Source organism: Cenococcum geophilum (assembly GCF_001692895.1).
Source record: "Cenococcum geophilum 1.58 unplaced genomic scaffold K441scaffold_39, whole genome shotgun sequence".
Classification (NCBI taxonomy): Eukaryota; Fungi; Ascomycota; class Dothideomycetes; order Gloniales; family Gloniaceae; genus Cenococcum; species Cenococcum geophilum.
The window spans coordinates 671223-671580 of NW_027137597.1; the positions used below are offsets into that span (position 1 = coordinate 671223).

General features: G+C 67.0%; 1 protein-coding gene across 1 annotated transcript; it reads right to left on the reverse strand.

Annotated features, from left to right (window-relative positions):
• Position 1: 1 nt before the first annotated feature.
• Positions 2-358, reverse strand: K441DRAFT_641612 (ankyrin; the record flags this gene model as incomplete). The annotated part of the gene is made up of 2 exons (XM_067646657.1): positions 2-75; positions 187-358. Coding segments are annotated over 2 exons (246 nt in total), but the record flags the coding sequence as incomplete, so codon positions are not given.

The following is a 358-nucleotide window of genomic DNA, read 5'->3' on the forward strand; positions in this document are numbered from 1 at the left end:
CCTTGCCCGTCTCGAGCAGCAGCTTGACCACGGCCTCGTGCCCTCCCCCCGCCGCCCACGATAGCGGCGTCAGACTGCCGTTCTTGTCCTTCGACTCGACGTCGACCTTGCCTGTCTCGAGTAGCAGCTCGACCACGGCCTCGTGCCCTCCCCCCGCCGCCCACGATAGCGGCGTCCGACTGTCGTTCTTGTCCTTCGACTCAACGTCGACCTTGCCCGTCTCGAGCAGCAGCTTGACCACGGCCTCGTGCCCTCCCCCCGCCGCCCACGATAGCGGCGTCCGACCGTCGTTCTTGTCCTTCGACTCGACGTCAACCTTGCCCGTCTCGAGCAGCAGCTTGACCACGGTCTCGTGCCC